The sequence below is a fragment of the Sciurus carolinensis genome, chromosome 3 (assembly GCF_902686445.1).
Source record: "Sciurus carolinensis chromosome 3, mSciCar1.2, whole genome shotgun sequence".
Lineage (NCBI taxonomy): Eukaryota > Metazoa > Chordata > Mammalia > Rodentia > Sciuridae > Sciurus > Sciurus carolinensis.
In genome coordinates this window covers 31798653-31825202 of record NC_062215.1, presented here as the reverse complement: position 1 = coordinate 31825202, position 26550 = coordinate 31798653, and the positions used below count along the sequence as shown (strand labels likewise).

Genomic DNA, 26550 nt, shown 5'->3' with positions numbered 1-26550 from the left:
CTAGGCTGGTCCACCTAGGGAATAAATGGTGTTTGGGGCCAAAGTTATTCTTCCTTTTGTGCTGAGTAACACCAGGGCCCCGTTCCAAGCTCTGAACAAGGTGGGCTACTTTACCGTGAACCAACCCAGAACTAAACCAATTCACAGCTGGCCCACAGGAAAGCAGAAGTAGCAAGAGGCCCTGGGTCAGAGAGGAGGCGGTCAGCTTGGCAATCCTGCTGGATTGCTGCCATTGGCAGCGGTATCACGTTCGATGACTAGAGTAACAGCAGAAGCCACCATTTATCTGCCAGTCACTGTGCTCAGTGAGCATATTATACATGACTTCCCATTTGTTTTTCATCACTACCTTGGGAGATAAGGGGCCTTAACTTGTACAAAACTTAAAGAAAATGAGGCTCAGAGGGGGCTGGGGAGATAGCTCAGTTGGTAGAGTACTTGCCTTGTAAGCACAAGGCCCTAGGTTCGATCCCCAGCACCCCCCCCCCAAAAAAAAAAAAAAAAAAAGAAAATGAGGCTCAGAGAAGCTAAGAAAATTCCCAGGGTGGAATAGTTTGTCAGTGGTGAGCTAAGACTTGAACTTAGGCCTGGCTGACGCTAAGTACGTAAATTTCACTACAGACTGCAACTCAAGACTCAGGTATCGGCCAAGAACAATTTGTCCTTTCTTAATCACACATGGGCAGATACGGAGCCAAAGAGAGGTTTTGTTTGGTTTTTGTTTCCTCTTTCGGCAATCATCTGCAAAAATATAATCATCTTGCCCATTTGGCCACTCTGGGAAGGGAGATGGTGGGGCTGGAAAAAATCATCAAGAAGACAAAATGAGGGAGGTGAGCGGAAAAGATGTTCTTGTGAGAGCTTGCTCCACACTTGGTCTCCTGTGATTCCCCACGTGGCTCCCAGGCATGACAGCTCTCTGCAGTGGTACCACCCCCTGCAGCTTCTGACAACATATTCTATCCTTGCATTTGATCCAGGAGAATGAGAGAACTAGGTCCAGAATGAACCTTCTGGTGCTTGCAGGTTGGGATAAGATGGCCCATGATCCTGGAGGAGCCAGGACCAGGGTCAAGACCAGCTTTTTGGCAGATGCCAAGGAGCCACCCTAGAAAGGGGCCTCCTGACTCCACAGTCTTGGAGTATCTTGGATGCAAACAAAACAACTCAGCTTGCAAGGAATGTTTTCCCTCCAGAAACCTGAGTGCTGCTCACTCAAAGCCACCACGGCTCTGGTCTCTCGAGATTCCAATATTTCCATACTATGCCCTTAGGACCAGAATGTGGTATATGGCTGAGCACGTCCAGCGTCGGGTTGTTGGGGGAGGCTGACAAGAGAGCTGGTCAAGACCTGACCAAGCGTAGGAGCATGTCTGCATCCTTCAGAGGTCCCCTGTCTGGAAATCTCACCTGTGACCAGCTGCAGCCTTGGGCATGCCTTTTTTTTTTTTAATCAAATATATAAATACATAAACATAAAATTGTATGTGTATACACACACACACACACACACACAAATATGGAAAATTTCAAACTGATACAAAGGTAAAGAGAAGAGTATAACAATTCCCATGAACCCATGTCAGGCTTCCACAATTATTGACTCATAACGAATCACAGGCCATTTCTCTCTCTACCTACTTCCCTACCGTCCCCTGACTTTGAACCAAATTTGACATGTCACTGACTGTCTCTACATCAGCTTCCTCATCTGAAAAATGTGGATAGTATCGCTTTACCTGCAACATACCATCACCAACAAAACCCACTGTACCAACACAGACCTCTGAAGTTGCATCCTCTTCCCCCCAACTCAACAGACTAGGGTCATGTAAGTACCTCCCCAGGAGATATCATCAGGAATAATTTTGAGCTTCTTTCTGATGGGGCCATTCATAAGCTGATTTAAGGTATCTCGTTGTAGGTGTCTCACATGGCGATGAAAAAGACGAACTGAAACCAAACGGGAGGCAGTGAGTCAAAGGACTGAAACAGGACCAAGGGGAAGCAGCGCAGTTAGAGGAAAGTTTTCGGCTGGAAAAGTGTCACCTGGATTCACCGTGGGTGGAGGAAGAGAGCCAGGTAGAGGCTGACAGAGGGGAGACTATTCATGTTGATTACTGCATTCCGTGCACTGAGGGCCACTGGGATTATCCAGAACAGCCCAAGAAAATCAGCCAAGAAGAGGAATCTAGTGAGATCCTACAGCTGTTCAGGCCTTTTATGGAGGGAGGATGCCAGGCTTTGGCCTCCAAAGGAAAGTTGGGTCAGAAAGACCACCGAATTCAGCTCTTTGGGGATCTGACATGGCACTACGGTGGACAGAAGTTGGTTCCCTGGGGGCTGTGAGTGTGGCTCAGGAGCAGAGCACTTGCCTAGCATGTAGCAGGCCCTGGATATGATGCTCGGCACAGCTAAAAATAAAAAACACAAAAAGCAAGATAAAGAAAAAACGAAAAGCATATGCTAAGCAACAGAAGCCAGATGCAAAAGACTATTGTCTGATTCCATTTATGTAAAAATGTTCAGAAAAGGCAAATCCGGAGGAACAGACTGCAGAGGAGTGGCTGCCTGGGGCTGGGTGGATTAGGAGAAGGGAGTGTACGCACAAGCGTGGGATCTCTTTGGGGTGTCAGAAATGTTCTAGAACTGGATTGTGGTGATGGCTACACGACTCTGTGAATAACTAAAACCCACTGTACACTTAAAAATGGGTGAATATTATAAATGATAATAAAGCTTTGGAAGGGCTGGGGTTGTGGCTCAGTGGTAGAGCACTTGCCTAGCACCTGTGAGGCCCTGGGTTCGCTCCTCAGCACCGCATGTAAATAGATGAATAGAATAAAAGTCTATCAACATCTGAAAAATATTTTTAAAAACTAAAGCTTTTTAAAAGATGGGTTCCAGGGGCTGGGGAGATAGCTCAGTTGGTAGAGTGCTTGCCTTGCATGCACAAGGCCCTGGGTTCAATCCCCAGCACCACCAAAAAGACAAAAAAAAAAAAAAAAAAAAAAAGGGTTTCTTCTTGGTTAAAGACTGAGGCAGGAACTAATGGCACTAAGGTTCACTCACCTAAGTGACTCTGTGTGAACTCTAGGCTTGACTCCATGGTCGACGTGGGATCACTTTTAGTTAGGATGTTATAGAAGTTCACCCCATCTGCATTCTGAAAGACACAAGTACATTTGGCCGTTTTTCTTTCCTTTTCTATCATAAGGTGCAGAAACGAAAGGCACGTAGTCTCCAAGGATGGCTGTAGTTTGGGGAATTTACTAGAACCAGAAAGAAATGCAGCTGAGGGTACAGAAAGCAGCTGTGTCAGCCGACACTTCAGAGCCCATCTCAGATACCACAGGAGTGCGCTGAGACTGTGTCCCAGCTGCGGACCCTCCGCAGCTGGTGCATTCCTCCCTTCTGGTTCGTTGGAGTCAGAATACTGCTTGGCAAGGATCCAAATAAGAATAGCCAATAAGCCGGGTGCAGAGGCGCACACCTGTAATCCCAGCAACTCAGGAGGCTGAGGCAGGAGGATCACAAGTTCAAAGCCAGCCTCAGCAACTTATCGAGGCCCTAAGCAACTTAGCAGGAACCTGTCTCAAAATAAAAAAATAAAAAGGGCTGGAAATGTGGCTCAGTGGTTAAGTGCTGCTGAGTTCAATCCCTGGTACCAAGGGGGGAAAAAAGAGAGAGAGAACAGACAATAGCTCCAACCAATACATTCACCTCTGCAAGACACGGTCTTTCTTATAGAATACACTCAGTCAAGGATATGTGACTTTCTGATCCTTTCAGGGGTCATTATATTACCACAGTTCAGATCTGTCAGGTTTATCATTTTGCATATAATTATTTCAAGCTTTGTGGGTAGACCCCACCCCAATCCTGACAATACCAACCCTGAGTCCTGCACTCATGGACAAAAGTCAACTCATGCTGGTCCTTGAGCACGCCCCCCCATTTTACCTTTTCAATGACCGTTTCTGCTTTCCCCCACAGCTCGGTGGCCTCCGTGTAGTGCCCTCTATTTACAGCATCCAGGACTTGCTCAGCAACATCGGATACCTCGGCCAGACCTTTGTCTTCCAGAAGAGACTGGAATGCAAACCAAGAACAAAAAGGTCCCCTTTTCTTGGGAACAGAAATCTGGTATTGCAGTGGCCAGGGATGGGCAGGAGAAAGGGTGGGAGGAAGGCGGAAGGGGAGCTCACATGTGAACGGGTATTGTCGCAAGTCCCACACGGGTCCTGGGATCAAACCCTGGGCTTATGCATGCAAGGCGGGTGCTCTACCCCTGAGCTACACTCCCAGTCCAAGTCACATTTTTTTGATGATATGAGGAATTCAGTAGACTGTTAATGAACCGAAAAGGTGGGTAGGTGGGTGTTCACCATGATCTTCTCACTTTGAGGTGTATTTCAAAATTCTTATGCTAAAAAGGGAGCTAAAAATTATGTTTCCTATACCTGGAAAAAAAAGGAATAAGTGTGCTGATTTTCTTTGAATTTCTCCCCAAGGTTGGCGGTTGCATAGAGTCTCCAATTTTAATTTGGACTAATTCCCTAAGGAGCACTATCAACCATCTGTGCAGACTCATCTAGCTTCAGCTTCCTGGGGACAGGAGGTCAGGATGGGGAGGTCTGCGGGGCTGTTTCCCACAGAGGGTGTGAAGGTGTGAACCCACTTACTCACCATGCTGTACAGGTAAGGTCCCCACGACAGCACTGAATCTAAGGAAATGACAGAGGTACAAATTAAGTGGGGAGTGGCTATCTTCCCAAAGAAATGCCTCGTTGGCTTTCCTCCAAACACAGGTGCAAGAAGTTCAGTGGCTTTGGCTTTGAAGGCAGCTGAGCTCCCTCGCCCACAGAGGAGATGGGAGGAGGCTTTGGTGGGGTGAAGCCGACTCTCAGGACTAATGGCACGTTGATCTGACCTGATACTGGCCCAGCCAGTGAGTCACACCAGCGGTGCATCCTCCCAGGCAGGCGGAGGTGAGCAGTGCAGGCTCTGATCTGCAGTCTTCTAGGCTTTTTGACAGCTGAGAATATTCTCCCACCCTCACATCTGTGCTCTGCATGTTTGCTCCTCCAGCTGAGAGACTCTAGCTTATGACTCAACTGTCCGTGGCTCTCCAGCCGATTTTCAGTTCTATCCCACAGCCATACTCAGAAGGGACCAAGGATATGAGGGCAGCAAACGGCTCAAGGAGACAAACAGGAGCAAGATGATCCCTGCCCGCAAAGAGCACAGTGAGCTGGCCTAGCCAGGCTGGCAGTTCCCTGATCTCGAGGTAAGAGGAGTGCCCTGGAGAGATGTCAAAAGAATCAAGGACATCAACACATAATGCACATTTCAGAATGTCACTGCTTTGCTTAGAAGCCTTCCATGCCTCCCTAAGGCCAAGTTCCCAAAGAACCTCAGTTCTCCAGGATTTTAACATAGGCAGCAGGAAAAGAAGTTTCTCAGCAGGGCGCAGTGGCGCATGCCTGCAATCCTAGTAGCTCGGGAGGCTGAGGCAGGAGGATCAAGAGTTCGAGGCCAACCTCAGCAAATGAGCAAGAACCTGTCTCTAAATAAAATATTAAAAAAGTTCTGAGGATGTGGCTGTCGTTAAGTACCCCTGGGTTCAACCCCAGCAACAACAAAAAAAGAAAAGAATAATGTCTCATTAAAAACATTTGCAGGAGCTAGCTGATATAGCTAGGGATATAGCTCAAAGGTAGAGTGTTTGCATGCATGAGGCCCTGGATTTGAGTCTCAGCACCACAGTGAACAAACAAAAAGAAACAAACGAAAAAACCCAACCTTTTGGGTTATACAAAATGGAACATATTTCTTTACTGTTGAACTTTGTAGACTCCAAGGAGGTGGAGCCAGTGTTTAGCACTTTCAAAACTTATATGATGGACTGGGGTCGTGGCTCAGTGGTAGAGTGCTTATCTAGCACATGTGAGGCACTGGGTTCGATCCTCAGCACCACATAAAAATAAATAAATAAAATAAAGGTACTGTGTCCATCTACAACTAAAAAAAAAAAAAAAAAAAAAAAACCAAAAGTTAAAAAAAAAAAAAAAAAAACTTGTATGACCACAGAGTTCTGTGTATAGCACTTCCTTGGACAGGTATTCAGTGTTCTCCCTGAGAAGGCCTACCAGGGTATAGCAGGTCCTGTGTGACCTAGCTAACATTCAACACTCCAATTTAACCTTCAACTTGAGCCTTAGTTTCTTGAAATACCAAATCATTTATGATTCTCTAGTGCATCTCATTTTCTGCTTGATCTAGATCAGGGGCTGGCAAGTTTTCTGTAAGGGGAAAGATGGTAAATAACCTGGGTTCACAGGCTAGCTGATCTCTGTTGCAATTACTCGGCTCTGTCCGTGCAAACTCCAACCAGCCACACAACATGTAAATGAACAGCGTGGTTGTGTTCCCATTAAAAGAATTACTTATGTAGGCGTCAGGGTCGCAGTTTGCCAACCTCTGATGTAGACCTGCACTGCCCGGAACTTCCTGTAAAGCCGGAAATGCCGTGTAGCTGTGTGGTCCACAACGATGGCCAAGAGCCATGTCTTTTTTTTTCCTTTTTGGTACTGGGGATTGAACCCAGGGGCGTTCTACCACTGAGGCACATCCCCATCCCTTTTTATTTTCTATTTTGAGAAAAGGTCTAAGTTGCTGAGGCTGGCCTTGAACTCGTCATCCTCCTGCCTCAGACTCGTGAGTTGCTGAGATGACAGGTGTGAGCCACTGCACCTGGCTGGTGTGTGTGTGTCTTTAAACAGGGATTTCTGTGAAGAAGTCAGTGAATGTGTGGGTCTGACTTCAGTAATTTGGAGCTGAAAAAACTGCAAGAGTCTAAACTCTGAACATTGTCTGCTCCTCAGTCTTCCAGCACGAGAACGTCAGAGTCTGGCAGCCAGGCTCCTCAGTCAGACGGAAGCCCCTTCAGAGAACTGTGCCGTCTTGCTTCCGGATGTGTGGCAGAGGACTCAGCTCCATTTTGGGGAAGCAACACTGCAGGACATTCACTGTGACTATCACCTACCTGAGTGTAATACCACATAGTTGGAATTCTTTTGATAACGTCCCCTTCTAGCAAGTCAAGAAAAAGTTGTTCATGGATATTAACAGTACTTCCATCTCAAATAGGAATGCTTTGGGGAGCGGGGAGTGATACTAAAGTACCTATGGATGGGCAGATTAAGATCCGGACAGGCAACTGATCAAAGTAGATTATTGTGTGCATGTGTGGATATATAACAGTGAATTCCACTATTATGAACAATTATAATGTACCAATACAAAGTATGGGAAAAAAGATCCAGACAGGCAGATTCATAAAGGGAAATGGGTCATTGTGGCAAGGAGAAAAGGCAGATTCTGAAAAGAATGAACAGTCTTTAGAAAGCCATGAGGCTACACTTCCTGGTCTGGTGAGGTAATGCAGCATAGTGGTTAAGTGCAGGGATTCCAGCCCCTGCTGCCTGGGTTTGAATCCTAGCTCTAACACTTAAGCTGTGTAGCTTTAAGAAAGTTACTTAACCTCTCTGAGTCTCTGTTTCATCACATACAGAATTAGGAGAATAGCAGCACTCATCCTGTGGAGGTTTTGTAATGATTAAATGCAATTAGCACGTGCATTTAGTGCTGTGATTAGACCCCATGAGGAAGTGTGAAGGCCAGCACTGTAATTCTGAGTCACAAATCACTCTCATCTGTGCTCCCAACAAGGATGCTCAGTTATGAAACCACAGTCCTCTGCTGCATCAGACCTGATCATCGCCTTGTCTTACCACTGACATGACCTAGACAGCAGGGTCTGACAAGAGGCCTGCTGGCCCTTGCGCCTCTGACCAAGGCTTCTGCAGTTCCGTGAAGTCCTATGAGGTCCCTCTGCCAGGAAAAAGCAATCAGCGGCTTTCCTTTTCAACCCAACTTGATTTTATGCAATTTCGGTCCTACCCTGGAGAGGCCAAGCATGACGGCAGGAAATAACCATTCCCAGGAGCATAGAACCTCCCCAGTCCATCCGGGGATGTGGCTCTGAAACAAGCCCAATTCTCTTTTTAGGGGAAAAATACTACCGTTAGTAAACTGTTATTTTTAAAAACTGAGCCATAATCACGTATTATAAAGCAAAAATGTACTGCTCAGAGTTTTGATCACATAACCACCCCCCCCATCGAAATAGGTCTCTGACAGCCGAGTAAGTTCCCTTGTGTCCCTTCTCAGCTTGTCCCAACACTCTTTCAGAGGCAAGAGACCTCTTCTGATTTCTAACTCTAAAGTTTGGTTTGCCTGTAAAAAGTCACCATGGGTTAATTTAGAATAGTATTTTCCAATCAGCAATGATTTTGTCCCCTCTGGGACATTCAGTAACATCTGGCAATTTTTTTTGGCAGGGGCGGAGGGATGGATCCTGGGGATTGAACTCATGAGTGCTGAACCTCTGAGCCACATCCCCAGCCCTTTATATATTTTATTTAGAGACAGGTTCTTGCTAAGTTGCTGAGGGTCTCGCTAAGATGCTGAGGCTGGCTTTGAATTCTCGATCCTCCAGCCTCAGCCTCCCAAGCTGCTGGGATTATGGGTGTGCGCCACCATATCCGGCTGAAGATATTTTGGGGTTGTCACACTGAGGTGGTGCTAATGGCATCTAATGAGCAGAGGCCAGGCCTGCTGCTGATAAATATCCTACAATGCACAGGACAGGTCCTCTCAACAAAAAAATCATGTGACCCCAAATGGTCAACAGTGCTGAGGCTGAGAAACCCTGGGGCAGTTAACCCCATAAGATGATCACTTCTGACAACTGAAGACACACCCCGGACTTCTGTGCCATAAACAACTCCTGCTGTTGCTCCCAACAAGGATGCTCAGTTATGAAACCGGGTGCCTGAGTTGTAAGACCTGATGATCACCTTATCTTGCCATCGACACTATCAAGGGACGGAAACATCACCGTGAGTACTCAGGCCAGCATCAGGGTGGTGGAGGGAACAAGCTCCCAACAGAGATTCGCCCTCTTGCTGAGTCACACAGACCTGCCTCTGAATCCTTACTAATAACTCACTCTAAGCGCCAGAGGGTATATTCCACCACCTCTCTGAATCTTTGGAATATCTCCAACTGTAAAATTCAATTCCTTTGTTGCAAGAATCAGTAACAACTCAGTCCAGTGGTAGGGGCTCTGTCAATGCAGTCTCACCCCACATTTCCTGAACGTTCCTGGGGCAGACACTTTCTGTGCTGAGTTCTCCACGGACCCAGAAAACTCTGCTGCCTTGTTCTTCCATCTGGACGACACAGCCCAAAGTCTCAGCAAGGGATGGGACCAAGAGAAGTAAAGAAATGTACTAAAAATTCTCTACTTACCAACAGGGGAGATCCAGGAATCACCCAAAACAACCCCAGAAAAGTTGCACTTGATGGTCCCTTGCTGAACAGCCTGAAAGAGAAGCCGAGAAACATCCTCGCAAGGGACCAGGGGCCTCCGGCCCTTGCTCAAAGAGGCAGGCTCATCCACTGCCTTTCCTGAGCACAGAGAACTTCTGCCCATCCTTTTTGAGATTCTCTGGGCATTAGAAGACCCAGACCCCACCAAAGAGCAGGGGAGCTCTCCTGAGGCATTGGCAAAATGAGGAGGAAGTGCCTGGCTTCTCTCTCTCTTGTCACAGGGTGTCGAAAGGATGTGAGCGGGATCTGTCCCTAGTGTCTCTGGCAGGAACATGGTCACCCCTCCCCTTGAGGTCTGTGATTCTGCCAGTGTGCTTGGAAGCCAAGTAGCAGTCACTGAAAGGCTGGAGGCCCTGACGGTGCAATGGATGCCTTAGGACAAGAAAACTTGAACCTCTGCTTCATTTATTTGTTTAAAGAATATGAGTCTGTCCACTAGCAGGAAACTGGAAACAACCTAAATATTTAGGGCTGAGGAGATAGCTCAGTTGGTAGAGTGCTTGCCTTGCAAGCACATAGGACCTGGGTTCAATTCCCAGCACCACCAAAAAAAAAAAAAAAAGAAAATTATCAGTAAGATGGGCTACATGAATTCTGGTCACTTCTATGGTGTATAACAAATCTTTAAAAAAAAAATGGTAAGGCTCTTTATGAATTGATATGAAAGTATATATGTTGTTAATGTTTTTAAAAAAGAGAAATACATGGCTGGGGAGATAGCTCAGTCGGTAGAGTTCTTGCCTTGCAAGCACAAGGCCCTGGGTTTGATCCCCAGCACCGCAAAAAAAAAAAAAAGAGAGAGAAATACAGGGCTGTGGTTGTGGCTCAGTGGTAGAGCATTTGCCTAGCATGTGTGAGGCACTGGGTTCAATTCTCAGCACTGCATATAAGTACACAAATAAAGGTCCATCGAGAACTAAAAAAAATATTTAAAAAAGAGAAATACAGAATGGTGTGTATTACATAAAAATGGGGAAAAGAATATATGTAAATTTATGTAAATTAGTCTACACAGTCATGCAGCAAGGCTGGAAAGATTCAGAAGCAGCTTCATAACACAAGTGCACTAGGGGACAGGGACAAAGGCAAGACTGAGAGCTTAAATCACATCCTTTTTATATGTTTTGAAATTTTTTTATTTTATTTTATTTTATTTTATTTTTGGTGCTGGGGATCGAACCCAGGGCCTTGTGCTTGCAAGGCAAGCACTCTACCAACTGAGCTATCTCCTCAGCCCCTTTGAAATTTTTAATTACGCGAATATAAGTGACTCAAAGATCTAGCCAGGCGTGGTGGTGCACATCTACCTGTAATCCCAATGACTGAGGAAGTTAAGGCAAGAGGATCAAGAGTTTGAGGCCAGCCTCAGCAATTTACTGAGACCCTGTCTCAAAATAAGTAAAAGGGGCTGGGGAGACACCTCAGTGAAAAGGAACCCCTGGCCTCAATCACCAGTACCAGAAAAAAAAAGAAAAGAAAAGAAAAGAAAGAAAAAAGGGGAAAAAGAGCTAGTAAAAGATCTAAAATAAGAAAATAGGGCTGGGGATAAAGTTCAATAGGACAGCGGTTGCTTGGTATGCAGGAAGCCCTGGGTTCAATCCCCAGCACCATCATCTAAATGAATAAACAAAAATAAAACAAAACAAGAACACAATGAATAGCCTGACTTTGAAAAGAGAAGGAATTATGTATTTATTTGACTTTTCCAGGAGAAACTCATTTGAGTAAATTAAATGGTCCCAGCTAGTAAGGGAAGTCAGCCTTGTAGAAAAAGGAACCAAAGGAGAGTAGGATAAAGTCCACACTTGGAAACTTCTAATGAAATGACCAGTTTGGATGAGAATTACAAACTGATGGTAAAACCATTAGGTGAGAAATGGAGGAGGAGTTGGACAACCAAAGAGAGCAGAAACGACCCTACTCCCATCACCCTCCGTTGCTGGGGGTGGCTGAGAGGGTTCCACGGGAAGATCCAAACAGATGGAGATATTATGTGCTTTCTGGTTTGATGCAAAACAAATGCGCATCACCTATGGCAGAGGTCAGTGATTTTTTCAATAAGGACCAAATATTAAATATTTTAGGCTTTGTGGACCTAATAGCCTATATTATAATGACTCAGCTCTGCCACAGTGGTGCTAATGCAGACACAGGCCAACATGTAAACAACTGAGTATTCTAGCAGAACTTTATTTATAGACCCTGAAATTTGAGTTTTATATAATTTTCATGTGTCATGAAATACTATTCTTCCTTTGATCCCCTGACCACCTACAAATGGAAAAGTCGTTCTTAGCTCCTGGGTCATATGAAAACAGGTTGTGGGCCAGATTCGACCTGTGGGTCATAGTTTATTGAAATCTGACCTTTAATATTTTCTGTTTAAAATGTTTACCTTGGGCTGGGGTTGTGGCTCAGTGGTAGGGCACTTGCCTAGCGTGTGTGAGGCACTGGGTTCAATTCTCAGCACCACATGCAAATAAATGAATAAAATAAAGATCTATCAACATCTAAAAAAAATTTTTAAAAGATAAAAAATAAAAAATAAAACAATAAGTAAAATGTTTACCTTGAATGCATCAAGCCTTTAGATATAACTTCCAGTTTTGGAAGAACTACAGTGAATAGAGAAGTAAGTTAAATAATACCACAAAGAAATTACCAGACAAAGCCAAGAAATGTGACATTCTGTAAGACCAATGTTCTGGTCTCTTCAACACATCCTGGTCATGAAGATGGGGACTGCGCTAGAGGAAAACAGTCCTCAGGGACATCACAGCCAGATGTAACTCATGCGTCTGGACTGAATACTGGCTTAGACAAAGCAGCTACAAAGGACCTGTCAGGACCAGCTAACGAAGTCTGAATATCTGAGATGAAAATTGAAATGGAAAGGCAAGGGCTACTGACTGAAGAGAGCAGACTGAGGACAGTGTTTAAAATGATCTTATTTTGGGCTGGGGATATAGCTCAGTTGGTAGAGTACCTGCCTCGCAAGCACAAGGCCCTGGGGTTCAACCCCCAGCACTGCAAAAAAAAAAAAAGATCTTATTTTGGTTAAAAATTTTTTTCATATATACAGAAAAATATTTAGAAAGCCAGCTGGGCGCTGTGGTGCATGTCTGTAATCCCAGCGGCTCCAGAGGCTGAGGCAGGAGGATCATGAGTTCAAAGCCAGCCTCAGCAACGGCGAGGTGCTAATAAGGAACTCAGTGAGACCCTGTCTCTAAATAAAATACGAAAACAGGGCTGGGGATGTAGGTCAGTGGTTCAGTGCCAATCCCTGGTACCAAAAAAAAAAAAAAAAAAAAAAAAAAAAAAAAAAAAAATTAAATTAGAAATTCATACACTAAGGTGTTAACTACAGGTAGGAAAGTGAAGCTTGTTTTGTTTTTTTTTTTTATCCCAGGGATTAAAAACAGGGATGCGTAACCACTGAGTCACATCCATGCCTTTATTTTTAATTTTTATTTTGAGACAGTGTCTTCCTAAGTTGCTGAGGGCCTAAGTTGCTGAGGCTGACCTTGAACTTGCGATCTTCCTGCCTCAGCCTCCTGAGCCACTGGGATTACGGGCTTTCATTTTTAATTTGTGCTTGTTGTGTGTCCAATCTCCCTTCCTCCCTGCTCCCTGTATGTCTCTCTCAGTGGTACTAGGAATCAAACTCGGTCCTTGCGCATATTAAGACCTTGCTCTACCACTGGGCTATCCCCCAGTCTTGGATCTTATTTTCTATAATATACTGCTTCGATGGGATTATTTTCTTTAAATAATTAATAAATCTTTTTTTAAAAAACACTCATATAAGCTCACTGTTACAAAATTTAAACAGAAGTCAGAAGAAAATGTGACGCTTTTACTTTGCTCTAACTGTGCCCTCACACCAATTAACTGGGTAATTTATGTGTCCTCCTGACCCGTCTTTGCCTTCACAAGCATGTAAATATATAGCATTTATAATAAACCATATATAATAGATGTGTGTCTTCATTTACCAGTAAGGTATCTTAAATTATTCTACAGCTTCCCTGCAACTTAAGCAAAGGGTGACACCTCAGCCTCGGCTTGTGCAGATCTCTCCTCTTCAGGACTGCAAAGTGTCCCATCACTTCATCTGAGCAACTCTCCACAGACAGCCACTGAGTTGTTTTCAGTTTGTGGACATCATAAACAATGGCATAATAAATATCCTCTGACAGTGACATATAAATATGTAAACATTTCCAAAGGACAGGGAAATTATTGGGTGAATGGACACATAACATGTTCAAACTTGATACATACTGCTAAATTGCTCTTTCTCAATGACTTGCCAAAAAAAAAAAGACCAATTTCCATTCCCAAAGCACATGAGAGCACTTATTTCTCTAACTTCTCACCCAAACTGGATGCTACCAACCTTTTAAAGAATTGCAAATTTCGCTGGGGATATAGCTCAGTTGGTAGAGTGCTTGCCTCACAAGCACAAGGTCCTGGGTTCAAATCCCCAGCACCGCAAAAAAACAAAACAAAACAAAAAAAGAATTGCAAATTTCCCGAACTTGGCTTACTATTAAGAGTTGAAGATTTTTCATGTTTGCTTGTCCATATCCTTTGCCCATGATTCTAATAAAATATTGTCTTTTTAAAATAGATGTATTGATATATTGATAGGACTACCTTTTTTTCTGTTATATTTGTATAAGTATGTATTTGTCTATATGTACATATTTATGTGCTTGTATATGTATGCACGTGTATGTATACACACATACATATACACAAACACATGTTTCTGTGGATGTTTAATTGCCTATGAGACTCTAAGAAGTTTTAAATTTATATGTAGCATAACAGTGAAACTTTTCCTATTTGGCTTCTGAGTGTCTTATTGGGTTTTTTTGTTTTTGTTTTTGTTTTGGTACTGGGGACTGAATTCAGGGGCATTTTAACACCAGCTCTTTCTATTCTTTGAGACAGGGTCCTGCCAAATTGCTGAGGTTGGCCTCTCACTTGCAATCCTCCTGCCTCAGCCTCCAGCATAGCTGGGATTTACAGGTATGCTACACTCTACCCAGCTAGGTATTTTATAACACAAAGGAAAGCTTGTCCTACTCAAAACTATAAAACTTTCTGTTTTCATACTCCCTTATAGTTTTATGTTTCCAACTGTTTTGTGTTTTAACATGCATGTTTAGATTTTTAATCTATCTAGAATTAATGTTAAAATTTATACAAAGTAAGAATCTAACTTGGTTATCTTCCAAAGTGACAGTCATTTGTCTCTATACCCTTTATTGAATATTCTCTCTGTTCCCAATAATTTGAAATGCCATCTTATTGTTTATGGATGGTTCCTACACATGTGGTCCACATAAACATGCACACGTGCACACACATACACATCATATAATCTGTTTCTGAATCTTTATCATGTTGTATTTTATCTATTTGCCACTGTCAGTTCCACCAATTTACTCAGTATGTAGACAAATGACCTTCACTGTTTTTTTTTTTTTTTTTGTGGTGCTGGGGATCGAACCCAGGGCCTTGTGCTTGAGAGGCAAGCACTCTACCGACTGAGCTATCTCCCTAGCCCTTCACTGTTCTTTTTAAAGTCTTTCATAGATATTATTACAGACTTCATTTCACTCTGCATATATAAGACCCCATTCAAAGTGTATTCAATATCATATTAAAAAGAAACATAATGTTCTTTCCAAAACCGTAATGACAAGAACAAAACCTTCCTTATTACCTTATAAAGCTCTAGACCAATGCCAGCCGCCATTTTTCCTCCATAGGACTCTGAGAAAATGTAGAATGGAACCGTCTAGCAAGAAAAGGAATTTTTAAAGAATTAAATATCCTGTTATTAAGTTGCACAAATTAATTTAAAATTTTTATTGCTTGTAACGTCTAGACAAAACAAATCTGCTTGTGTCCTTCTCTCCACATCTGGTTATTTTGTCTGATTAGAATATTGACTCCAGGGCTGGGATATAACTCAGTTGGTAGAGTGCTTGCCTTGCAAACACAAGGTCCTGGGTTCAATCTCCAGCACAGGAAAAAAAAGAATATTGATTCCATTCTTTCACACTAAAGACCTTTCGAAATGACAGAAACAAAAGCCCACAACCCACCCTTAGGAGCAAAAAGGGTTTGTCTAAAATCAGCAGGGCACTAAACTCTTAAAAAGCTTACAGTTATTCTGATGGACCTCCTGTTGTGACTGATAGCCCTTTACTTAGCTGCTCCTAGGTCTTTGCTTACCTGGAATTCTTTGTGGCAACTGAAGAAGGTCTTCAGGAGGACCATCATGTCAGAAGCCACGGTGGCAAGGTCCTTTGCATACGCATCACTCTTGTTCACATAACTGAAGCCAGTGCCCACAGGATTATCCACAAAGAGGAGGCTGGCAGCCTGGAGCTGCAGGCCACAGAGGAGAACCAGATGTTGCAATCAGTTGGTGATCATGAGTGATATTTCTATGGTTTCATGGGAGCTCAGCAAAAACCACATGCTAATGACATCAGTGTGGTGGAGATGTCTTGCTGCTAAAAGGGATTTTTAGAAAAGGGACAGGAACACAACAGCATAGAAAGTGAGGCAAGGAGCTGAAGGAATAGCTCCTATTGGAGAGCACTCGCCAAGCAAGTGCAGGGTCAGTGGTCCGAGTCCCTGACACCTAAGAGGAAGGGAAAAATAACTCTTTGGGCTGGGGATGTAGCTCAGCTGGTAGAGTGCTTGCCTTGCAAGCACGAGGCCCTGGGTTCAAATCCCCAGCACCACAAAAAAAAAAAAAAAAAAAAAAGTGAGGCAAGAAGGAAAAAGAGCATATAAACAGGGATCAAAGAAGCTAAGCTGCTGCTTTTCACACGTGAGTGCACAAAACGAACATCACACTCTAGTGCCGGAAGCCCCGGGTGGTGCCTGTCTAGGCAAGAAGCAGAGAAGAAGAAGTGAGGAGGCTGGGGTTGCCCCAGAGCAAGTGGGTTGGCTGGAGAAGTTAGGAAAGGAAGGGATGCTAATAATGGGGGGAGAGGTGAGGACTGAGAGCCAGAGACATCAGGAGTGGAGGAACGGGTGCTTGAAGTCACAGTCCAGACACCAGGTGGACTGAAAGAGTGGCCAGAGGGTATGACCTGGAATCTGAGATCACAGAGATGGCCAGCATGTTGGTAAGGACAGGGCCCACGTGTCCACTACAGTAGGTTTCTACAGGCAGATGGAGAAAAGCCACCGAGTGGAGAAGATAAGAGATGAGTGTGGGATAAGCTGTCCTGAGAAATGGAGAAGCCGGATGAGGAGGAAGCCTGTAGCAAATGTCCAAGGCCTCAGGCTAGACAGGCGGGGGGACTGGCAACTCTGCAACCGCCCTGAAAGGCTGCAGGGCAGGTGCAACTGGGGGCTGCCATCCTCGTACCCAGGTGGTTTTTCGTGGTTTGAGATCACAGTCGAGGGGCCCAATTTCCTCAAAGTTTCCAAATCCGGTGCTGGAGCCGCCTGGACCACCCTGTGGAAGAGAAAGTGACAAACATAAACCTAGAGAAAATTTAGTCAGATCTTAGTCATCGCAACAGATGAGCATGTTCCCTATAAACAGCTGATGACTTATTGACCACCTGGTCAGTCTGCGCAAGATGCACGTCCCCAGTGACCCAGGGGCTCCAGGGATGGGCTCCTGCGGTCATTTCTGAAGTCTTCCTCTTTGGAAGGACAGAGGTGGGCTAAGAGGCCATCAAGGGAACTTCCCTGCTTCCTGATTCTGAGTTTGAACCCTGACCCGCCATGGGCTCATTGACTCTCGCCATCAGAGAAGACTTTCAAAACATCTCTGACCCCTCACTTCAAAGAAGAGCAGTAAGGCCTGAAGAAGGAATGTGGCTAGCCCTGGGCCACACAGCAATTAGGGGCTCTGCGAGGACTGTCTGGACCTTGTGACTCCCTTCCCCCTCTGCAAAGGTGGTAGGCTCCCTTCTCTGAGTCCCTGTGGATGGATAAGGCTCAGGCTGAGGGGCTGCTGGTCAAGTCAGCTCCCTGGATTTAATGGAGCAAATGCACAAATCCCAGGACAGGAGACCACTTGATACCGTAGGCATCAGGGCAGGGCAGAGGCAGGATTCTGAACTGAAGCTTGGGGACTCTAAACCGTGACGGGCAGAAGTTCTATGGGCTCTGAAAGGCTTAGGGAGGAGAAGAGAGAAATGAAGGGGCAAAGGGTGGGCTTTTTGAGGGCAACAGGAGAAGGTCAAGGGAAGGGAGGGAACTTTTCTAGAAGCATCTAACGGGTCGGTGGAGCTGGGGGTACACGAGAGCATTATCAGCGAGGGGACAGCCTCCAGGCCTAGAATAAAAGGACAGAGCCTCTCTTGGCACAGTAGGATGAGTAGGAAAGGGAGAGAAGATGGAAAGGAGAGCATTCCAGCACAACAGAAGCCGGGGCAATCTGTGCAGGGAAATCTAAAGGAAAGAGAAGGCAGGGCTGAGGGCTGACTGGACATTGGCAAGAGACCCCAACAAGGCACGAGTGCTGTGACCTGACACCAACCTCACTAAGAAAAACTGGAAGACTATCCCCTTGATTACAGACACTTTGTACCGTAAGATTTCCTAACACAGCAGTAAAAAGCTCACAGTCCAGTAGGAGATGGTCATTCTGTGTCACTTATAGCAGCACCAACAAGAGTAAGGCTGCAACTCGACTATCCCACAGTGGGGAAAAAGAGATCAGCAAGCCACACCTGCAGGGTGGGTCATGCTGTCATTCAGAATCACAAACTATGGAAACAGTGTGGCAACACTGAAAAGTGCTTACGAAGCAACAGGAAATCCATGAAAACCAAGTATATGCCGACGAAAGCGGGGTCCCTTTTTCCCAGCAGGCAGATTAGGATGGGACAGGATCGAAGTGAAAGAGAGGGACACTGGCCATTCATAGGGGTGTGGTCTTTAGGGACCAAAGGAGAAGCTGGAGAAGCTGGCTGGAGGACTCTGCTGTTCTACCTGAAGATACAAAAAAATTGCAAAATCTTCAGGACGGGGCACTATGGTGGCCCAGGGCTACCCCGTGACTCTGAAATATGGTAAGTGTGTCAGTGGATCAAATGAAGTGCATACATAACTTAAAAGTGTCCCTAAAATAGCTTACTACTCTACTCCTCATGTGACCTCAATTTGCAAAGATCCCCCCGAGAAATCAGTGAGTGAGTCCTTGGTAGATGCTACCAGAGAACTCCTTTCATCTGAATTAATTGTTTCTTCCTTAATCATTTTTTTATTTTTTTCCTTTTCCCTTGAGCCTCTAGGGAGATGGAGAAGAGCAATCTTGCATCTTCAGTAGCTAACCTTTAAATAGCATCCCAGCCCAGAGACTGGAGGCTGGGCAGAGACTATGGAGCAGAGTCCCTCTTCCCTGCAAGCTCCTGCTCTTTCTGAAAGGGTGACTCCACCACTCAACTTTGGGGACGGTGACTTCAGATCCAAGCTGCTAGATTTCCTGCTATTTTGAAAGAGGAAGGAGGGCTGGGGTCGTGGCTCAGTGGTAGAGCGCTTGGCTAGCATGCGTGAGGCCCTGGGTTCCATCCTCGGCACCAAATAAAAATAAAATAAAGGTATTGTGTCCACCTACAACTAAAACAAAATTTAAAAAAAGAAGAAGAAAGAGGAAGGAAACCTCCTGATTTTAAAACCTTGGCAAACTGTTTTCACTAAAATGACGCAGCAGCCAACAAAAAGGCTTGCTTGTAGCTTCTGGAATTTGGTGTTTTTCAAATTGTTTTCCAGAGAGCCCAGAAAGTACCTGGGGGTGGCCAGGAACAAAGAGGAGGCCAGACACACAGGACTCAGCACCGCGTCCCACCCCGGCCTCAGCACTTCTGCTTTATCCTGCTCTGGCTCCCGTGGGGAAGCTCTCATCTGGGGGTTAAAAAAATTCTGCTGATTTACAAAAAATATGAAAGCCATCCAAATCCCCCAGCTTAGAAAACCAAGGCTCAGAGAAGGGCAGAGTCTTGCCATGGTTGCGAGTGTCAGGAGGGCACTGAAAACCCAGGTCTCTCGACCAGCAGGCCAGGCTTGTCCACGACCTGGCTCTCCCAGGCAACCGTGCTACACCCGCCCTGCCAGCTGTCCCTCTGGGGCTGCCACACGTGGCTTTCTCTTCTGAGCATTTTCCTATTCATAGCCTTGGGCTGAGCCTCACCTGTAACCCCTAGAGGAGGCAAGTGTACTGATCCTAAGAAAGAAAGGATCCTCCCTGAAAAGTGTCCATCTTCACTTCATCTCAGCAAAAAATCTGCATTGACTTTCCTGGCAGACAAAGCCTGGGCACTGGGAAGCATTTCTGGAGGAAGTCCCATTTGCACCCCATGGAGGTAAGTACCCAAGGTGCCCTACTTATTGGCCAACTAGGCCATGCCCACATCTTTCAGAGGCTGAAGCAAGACTGTCCTTCAACCCCTCCCTTGAGATGAAACTTCCAGGTGTGGCCATCTCTGGACAGATATTACAGGAATGCAGGAAGGATCCTCTGTTCCTAAATACATTTTGAGGAGTTCCTTGCCTTTAGTCCTACAGTCAGAGCTCAAGGGGAAAATGCAAATACATTTAGGGAGAAGGGTAGGGCCTAACATTCACACTAAGCTATAAAAGACTAGTAAGAGTTCTTTGAAAAGATAAGCTTTTCTGGGGGCAAGGTATTAGGGTGCAGGAAAGGATCCTGGGGAGGGGAAGGAGAAGGAACGGTAAGGGAGGGTTGACGCATCTTGGTCTTTGCTTCAGAACCTTTCAAAACACTTTCTATCAGTATAAAATCAAAGACATCATTGGCAGCTTTCAGTCAGGGTTCCTGCAACTGTCTGGACTCAATATAAAAAGACCCTGGCAGCTGGGTGTGATGGTGCACAACTTAATGCCAGCTCTATGGGAGGCCGAGGCAGGAGAATTGCAAGTTTAGGGCCAGCCAAGACAATTTAGCAAGGCCTGTCTCAAAATAAAACAAAAGGCTGGAGATGTAGCTTAGTGATAGAATGTCCCTTGGTTCAAAACCAAACAAGAAATCCTTAAAAAAGGTTAGATTCCCCTCAACCTGCCATTTCACCTCCTTGGCTATACGCTTTCCTCAATCTGCCTCAGGATGCCAAAACCCCAGGCCTGGCTGCAGGACCAAACCAGTCCTACACTGTTGAGCTGTGAGTCCTTAAGAATAAGCAAAGAGGCCAGGTGCAGTGGTAATCCCAGCAACTCAGCACCCTGAGGCAGGAGGATCACAAATTCAAAGCCAGCCTCAACAACTTAAGCAAGGCCCTAAGCAACTCAGTGAGACCCTGTCAAAAAAAAATAAATAAATAAAAAGTGGGTGGGTGCTGGGGATGTAGCTCATTGGTAAAATGCCCCCCGCCCCCAGGTTCAATCTCCAGTACAAACAAAACAAAACTAAGAGGTAAGAGAGGGAGACCTGGCCTCAAGGTGAGGCCAGGCAAGGAATTTAGTTTACCTGAAGCCACATGACCAGGGGCAGCTCTGAGAAGTTCTTGCAAGGGTTGGTAGTGTAATAGAGCCACCAGAACATGTGAGCGTCCTTTCGGACAGTCACATAATCCCATACTTCCTTGCCCTCTTCTGTGGGCCAGTCGATGACAGCTCCTGCAAAAGAGCCTCAGGGTCATTTTCCTGAAGAATGGCTAACGTTCAGCTGAATTCCAAGCCTGGCAGAGACGGCCATGCCAGGATAGAGGTGCCTCCCAAATGGCTGGGAGTACAGGCATGCACCACCACGCCCAGCTAATGTTTGGATTTTTTTTTTTTTTTTTTGCGGTGCTGGGGATTGAACCCAGGGCCTTGTGCTTTCGAGGCAAGCACGCTACCAACTGAGCTATCTCCCCAGCCCTAATGTTTGGATTTTTAACAAGCATGAAGCACTTTAATTTCATAAAAACAAGAGAGAGATTTACATTCTGAGAAAAAGAAATCTCAAGATGCAAGAATTTTTAAAAAAATTTTAGCTGTAGATAGGCACAATAAATTTACTTTATTTATTTATTTATGTAGTGCTAAGGATTGAAACCAGTGCCTCACACACGCAAGGTAAGCGCTTACCACTGAACCACAACCCCAGCCCCCATGATGTTTGTTTTTATATCCCCATTTAACACATGATTAAAGAGGCATCACAAATTAATGGGGCTGAGAAAAAAAAAAAAAGAAGAAGTAGTTTAGGTCCTCTCAACACTATAAACTAAAATAAGGTCCAAGTAACCAAGTGTTTCAATTTGAAAATTAAAACTTTAAAAATAACATAAAAATATACACAGGCAGTCCTCCATATTTGCAATTTTTTTTTTTGGTACCAGGGGTAAACCCAGGATTGGAGCCACATCCCAGCCCTTTTTTTTTGTATTTTATTTAGAGATAGGGTCTCACGGAGTTGCTTAGTACCTCACTAAGTTGCTAAGGCTGGCTTTGAACTTGAGATCCTCCTATCTCAGTCTCTGGAGCCCCTGGGATTACAGGTGTGTGCCACTGTACCTGGCTCCACATATCTTATATCCTTGGATTCAACCAACTTTGAATAAGAAATATTTGGGATTAAAAAAAATATATATATATATCAACTATTTCACACAGCATTTAAATTGTATTAGGTATTATAAGTAATCTAGTTATAATTTAAAAGATATAGGAGGATGTGTGTAGGTTATATGCAAATACTACAGCATTTTACACAAGGTACCTGAGCACTGTAGATTTTAGCACCCAAGGTGGATCCTGGAACCAACCGGAGGGAGGACTGTCGTCAAACATTTTTCTGACCTCTAGATGAGAAGAGGATTTAAGCAAACCCCAGAGATCATAAGAAAAAATATTAAGAGGTGAGGGCAGAAACTTTTCAAATTTCTACACAATGAAACTTCTACACATCAAAAATAAAGTTAAAGAGCTGGGTGTAGTGGTGCACATCTTTAATCCCAGTAGCCTGGGAGGCTGAGGCAGGAGGATAATAAGTTCAAAACCTGCCTCAGCAATTTAGCAAGGGCCTAAGCAACTTAGCGAAACCCAGTCTCAAAATAAAAAATAAAAAGGACTTGAAATGTGTCTCTATTGTTAAATGCCCTGAGTTCAATCCCCATTACCTCCTCCCCACTGTTCCCCACCAAAAAGGGCTGGGGATGTAGCTCATAGCTCAGTGGTGAAGCAACCCTACGTTCAATTCCCAGTATCAAAAAATAAAATGAAATAAAATAGAAAGGCAAACAGGAAAGAAAGATCTGCAATAAAGATGACAAAGAGTAATTTTTTTTAATCATGTAAGTCAATTTTTTTTCAGGAGTCATGGGGGTGAGGATCAGACCCAAGGATTCAGCATGTGCTCTACCATTAAGCTACAGATCAATTAATTTTTTTAAATTTGGAGATATATATTTTATATATTTCTTATTTGCTGAATGAAGAATGAGAAAAAATTTATATTTCCTTGAATCCTCCCATTCCAATTTTCCTTAGTTAACTTTTCTAGCATCTGCAAAATATATATTGGAAAAGGGTAGGGTAAATTATATTTTCTGTCACCTTTTGTTAAAGTAACAACTTTCGTGTTACAGTATCTTTTTTTCTCAAAACCATTGGGTGGAATAAAAAAAAAAAAAAAGATGAGAATTCTGTTCGTTTTTTGCCGATTTTCTTCAATTTCATGCCTTGTTAGCAATTAAAACAAAAGACTGTCCCAATAAGAAAGAGATGGGCATAGATTAGGAGATGATGTAGTCCTGTAAATTAAGAATGAAGACAGTTGGGTTTGATAGCACAAGCCTGTAATCCCAGTAACTCTGCAGCCTGAGGCAGGAGGATCACAATTGGGAGACTGTCTCAAAATAAAAAATAAAAATGGTTGAGGAAGTAGCTCAGTGGTAGAGAGCCCCTGGGTTCCATTTCAAATAAGGGGTGAGAGGGAAAGAAGGGAGAGAGAGAGAAGAAAATCAGAAAATGCCCAAAGAACAAAACAGAATGGCTAGAATATTACAGATGTGGCTAAAAGGCTCTATATACAAGTAACAAGAGGTTATAGTCTCCTTGAAAATGAGTGATAAAACCTGAGTCCCTTGAAAATGACAAAGTTCTAGTTCTTTGAAAATGAGAGGTTCAAGTCCTTCCAAATCTAAGTACTGATTCACCCCTTCCCTGGCAATGATCACTGTTAAAATTTGGGGGAAACATTTCATATTTCTCTGAGCCAAGATGAAGGGTCACATGAGTCCCATTTTACAAAAGAGAACATAAGAACTGTTACATAACTTGCCTAAGATCCCAAGACAAGTTTGTGGCTAGCTGAAATTCTCAGTTCTTTTTTTAATTTTTTTTTAGTTGTAGATGGACATAATACCTTAATTTTATTTATTTTTATGTGGTGCTGTGGATCGAACCCAGTGCCTCACACATGCTAGAAAAGTGCTCTACTACTAAGCTACAACCACAGCGCCAAATTCTCAGTTCTTCATTCAGACGAAGAGATATTTTGCTGAATAAAGTGAAAATCAATTTGCAAGTCATCTTATTAACACAAATTTGGTTTTGCTTATTCTGATCAAGCAGAAGGGGAAGGCCTGATGTAAATGAAACGGCCGGGTCCTGGTAGCACTTACAGGGGTCTTTCTGACAGCGTCCTTCAGTTCAAAACAAAAAGACCTTACAACCCCGTTTGGCAGCCCATCACAGCAGAAAAGGGAAGTAGACTTTAGATCGTGGAAACCTCATTGATGGGCAGTTTCCCCAATGCATACCTAGGCTTAAGGGAGAAAAGAAGCACTAGACCACCCAGAGCCAGAAAAGGATAGAAAAATACTTTGAATTAAAAACAAAAATCGAGGTTTAAAAGCAGTATAAATTAAGTAAAGAATGAGCCTGGGAAAATATTTTTGATTTAAAAAACACAAACCCACTAGCAAACTTTCGTCCCTGAAGAGAGACGGCGGGGTGGGTGCGCACCCGCTGCTGGTGAGCTTTTTGCTCGAACCTACCGGTGCTAAGGCCCAACAGCAGCGGCAGCAGCAGCAGCCGCCGCAGCCACAGCGAGACAGGTAAGCTCCGCGGCGCCAGCTCCATGATGAATACAGCTCCGCAGCCGCAGCAACTAGTTGCACTTAGTGCCCCACCACGTGACCACGGCGGGCGAGGCCTGGGCGGGCCTGGGCGGGGCTTGAACGGGCCGGGTGGCTTATTCCGTCTCGCGCGCCCTCTGCCGGGCAGGGCGACCAAAACCCCTGCTACGGCGCTGGGTCAGTTTTGCGAACCTGCGTGCTTCTGCCGTTCCCCGCGGTTTTAGGGAGGAGGCAAGTCATGCATTTATTCGGCTTCAGTTGTGCGACCGGATTGATCGACTGTAAGGGAATAACCAATACCCTTCCTGCCCCACCCATCTCTGCCTTCTTCAATAAAAGACTAGCATTTTAAAAACTGCCGCATCGATCCCCAATCAGATTCAGCCTGAACCAGCTGTCGTTGAAAATATGGGATTCCATTTTTAATTTTTTTAAAATTATTTTCTTTTAAAATTGCACATATTCTGAACATTTTGTAATGTGAAAAAAATGTTAGGTTATATATAACCATTGTTGTCTTTTGGGATACTTTTGCATAATGTTTAACTTCATCCTTTTGAGCACAGTAATAAAATGTTCTGTTTCTTTCTAATTTGTGATTGACATTATTCTGTATTGCTATGTTATCTCCAGGACAGTCATCGTAAACATTTTAAACAGGGAATTGGGGATTTGGAAAGGGGAATGAAGTAAAAAGTGAATGTAGATTTTGTGTGTGTGTGTGTGTGTGTGTGTGTGTGAGAAAGTAATTTTTATCTTAGGGGTTTACTGAATAACTCACCTTTCAAAACTAGAAAGCAAATACAGCAAAAGCTACCTGAGGGTCAAGTGACTTCAAATACTTTGTTTTAAATGTGCATATAACAAAAGAGAGAGAGAGAGAGAGAGACCAAAATAAAATACACTGTGGCCCTGAATCCCTTTATTTTCTCCCTTTTTCACTCCTGTCTCTCCCACCCCTCATAAACGTACACATCTGTTTTTACTCTGCAGCCCCTAGAAAGGGCACAGCCCAGCCCTGCCCTGCCTTGCCCGTGAAGGGCTAGGAGCAGCAAGCTGCATGAAAGAAAAAAAAGTTTGAGTTTAGGTTCTCTCCTGCTTCTGTGTGAGATGGTTCCCAAAGGGCGAAACCCCAAGATGCAGGTATCAGGATCATCATCTGGGGAAACATTAGAAGATGCGTAAAAGTTATACCCTTAGTAAAAAAAAAAAAGAAACAACTATGCTGAGTGTGGTCACTTCTAATCCAGCAACTGGAGAGGCTGAGGCAAGAGGATTGCAAACTTGAGGCCAGCCTTGGCAATTTAGTGAGATTAGTCTCAAATAATTAAAAAAAAGATGTAGCTCAACAGGGATGGCACCCCTGAGTTTAATCCCCAATGCAGCAAATACCATCCTAAACTGTAATCTGTTCTCCTCAGAGCTTCAAATACACATGCCATTCGACTATAGTTACTGTGTTAGGATTTCAACTTTTCATTGCAAGAATGGCATTATAATAAACATCTATATTTTAGCATATAGTGTTTTTCATATTCAGGATTATTTCTCTAAAATAAAATAGAAGAAACACTATTGTACAAAAGTCTCCTCTGTTAGTCAGTTTTCTGTCACTGTGACTAAAATACCTGACAAGAACAAATTACAGGAGGAAAAGTTTATTAGGGGCTCATGGTTTCAGAGATTCAGTCTGTGATCGGTTGATGTCATCACTCTGGGCCCAAGATGAGGTGGAAAATCATGGCAGAAGCTTGTGGTGGAGGAAAATTGCTCAGCTCATGGTGGCTGAGAAAGAGAGTGAGAGCAAAAGAGAGAGAGAGAGAGGAGATAAAGCACTAGGGACACAATATCAATCCCAAGGGCCCCCGGTGGCCTACACTCTCCAACCATGTCCCATCTGCTATACTTCCCACCCAGTCTATTCAAGTTATTAATCCATCACATGGGTCAGCCCACTGATTACCTTACAGCTGTCATAGTCTAATCATGTCACCTCTGAACATTCCTACATTAACAC

At 44.2% G+C, this 26550-nt stretch overlaps 1 protein-coding gene across 1 annotated transcript in view; it reads right to left on the bottom strand.

Annotated features, from left to right (window-relative positions):
* Scpep1 (serine carboxypeptidase 1) overlaps nt 1-24587 on the bottom strand; it is a 30371-nt gene extending 5784 nt beyond the window's left edge. Inside the window, exons 1-10 of the mRNA XM_047547340.1 lie at nt 24453-24587; nt 20936-21084; nt 16865-16954; nt 15712-15867; nt 15197-15271; nt 9379-9451; nt 4690-4727; nt 3964-4092; nt 3073-3166; nt 1840-1953 (exon numbers count right to left, since the gene is read on the bottom strand). Of these exons, the coding sequence (XP_047403296.1) occupies nt 1840-1953; nt 3073-3166; nt 3964-4092; nt 4690-4727; nt 9379-9451; nt 15197-15271; nt 15712-15867; nt 16865-16954; nt 20936-21084; nt 24453-24537 (1003 nt within the window). The 5' untranslated portion in view covers nt 24538-24587. The remainder of the gene's footprint in view (nt 1-1839; nt 1954-3072; nt 3167-3963; nt 4093-4689; nt 4728-9378; nt 9452-15196; nt 15272-15711; nt 15868-16864; nt 16955-20935; nt 21085-24452) is intronic.
* Between the last annotated feature and the right edge of the window lie 1963 nt (nt 24588-26550).